The sequence below is a fragment of the Branchiostoma floridae genome, chromosome 12, assembly GCF_000003815.2.
Source record: "Branchiostoma floridae strain S238N-H82 chromosome 12, Bfl_VNyyK, whole genome shotgun sequence".
In the NCBI taxonomy this organism is placed as follows: Eukaryota; Metazoa; Chordata; class Leptocardii; order Amphioxiformes; family Branchiostomatidae; genus Branchiostoma; species Branchiostoma floridae.
In genome coordinates, this window is record NC_049990.1 from 941,097 (window position 1) to 942,782 (window position 1,686).

Below are 1,686 nucleotides of genomic sequence, written 5' to 3' on the forward strand. Positions count from 1 at the left end.
TGAAAAAACTGTTATTACAGAATATTCTCATTAATTATGCAAATGTACTCCTATTTTGCATAATTAGTATTTTATCGTGTACAACATTGTCTAAGGTACCTACATACAAAAAATCATGAAAATCCGTTGTTCCCTTCTTGAGTTATCCTCTTCAGAAGTTTTTGACAAAAATGCCCCTGCTATCCCAAAACTAGACGCTAGGGGGCCCAAACTTATGTCATTCCTCTCTGAGCACAAGAGCTATCTAACACTCAAAAATCGTGACCATAGCATGTTCAGAACACCGAGATAGCAAAACCGGAAGTTGCGCTGCAGTACCAAGGGGAGCCGCTAGGGGACCCAAAATCTAATCATTTCCAGCTTTCATCACACACTACCAACACACCAAGTATGAAACCAATCCACTTAGCCATTCTTGAGTTATCTTGTTTACACACACACAAACACACAGACACACAAACGCGGGGTAAAATATAACCTCCATGACATTTCATGGAGGTAAAAATAACGAGCGTTCAACGGTCTCATACCTTCACCGATTAATTACAACATCAATCAAATATAGACACAGCACTGGATTCAAACTGCAAATTGACTTTAAACATAATACGGAAGAAGGAATGATGTGTAAAGTTATGTATATTTTTTAATTGGGAAATCATGTTGCAAAGCATCTCTAGTACCCTCCACATTTTTATATGCTTGTCATTGACTAAGTAAGCTTGTAACATGTACATAGCTACATCTTAATACTCAAGCCATCACAGCAACCCATCAAACTGTTACTGTAGGAATTGGTACACTGCAAAATAAGCAAGATTCTGTACAGCTAGCTCTCAATTCAAACTTAGTAATGGCCTCAAAACAATGCTCAGTGATTAAAATATCAATACAAGCACTAAACAGACGAAGAAAGATTCTACAAAAATGCTAAGAATGGCAAACGAAAGCTTCATATTTTCTTTTACAAGTTTCCATAGCGAGAAAAACTACACCACAGTCTCCATTTCAATGACGTCATGTGGAAGCAGTGCACGTCTCAAGTGCAGCAGCCTCTCTTCTATCCCTTCCGGAGTCGGTCTGGTATCTGGAACGTCGCGCCAACACGACCTCATCAGTCGGTACAGGTCCTCTGGACATCCCGGCGGCCTCTCCAACCGTATTCCTTGCCTCAGAATCCCCACCATCTGAAGAAAGCTCAGCTGCATCCTGCCATCGTAGCACGGATCTTTCCCCAGCGTGGCGATCTCCCACAGCAGCACACCGAAGGACCAGACGTCACTCTGACAGGTGTACTCGCCGTTCTCGATGGACTCCAGCGCCATCCACTTCAGCGGAAGAAGTTCGTCAACGCCTGGACGGTTGCATCGGACATACTGAGTAGTGGCGTAGACATCTCTGGCCAGTCCAAAGTCAGCCAACTTGGCCACGTCATCGGCAGTGATGAGGACGTCGCGAGCAGCCACGTCACGATGGGCGATTCTCAAGCGTTCCAGCTCTTGTAGGGCTCGTGGTATGTGGACTGCGTAGCCAAGAATGTTTCCAAGTAGGTCTTTCTCGTTGATGTTCCCAAATCGTCGTAGCAAACCCAAGATATCTCCTTTGGAGGCATATTCCAAAAGAATGTACTTATCCGCAGACGTGGTGATGAGCCACTACAAGTCGAACAATGTTGGACTCACGGCA

At 44.1% G+C, this 1,686-nt stretch overlaps 1 protein-coding gene across 1 annotated transcript in view; it reads right to left on the reverse strand.

Moving 5' to 3' along the window:
• Positions 1–989: 989 nt before the first annotated feature.
• The window catches only part of LOC118427901 (tyrosine-protein kinase receptor Tie-1-like), a 2,184-nt gene continuing 1,487 nt past the window's right edge, over positions 990–1,686 (reverse strand). The window contains exon 2 of the mRNA XM_035837864.1: positions 990–1,655. Coding sequence (XP_035693757.1) covers positions 990–1,655 — 666 coding nt within the window. The remainder of the gene's footprint in view (positions 1,656–1,686) is intronic.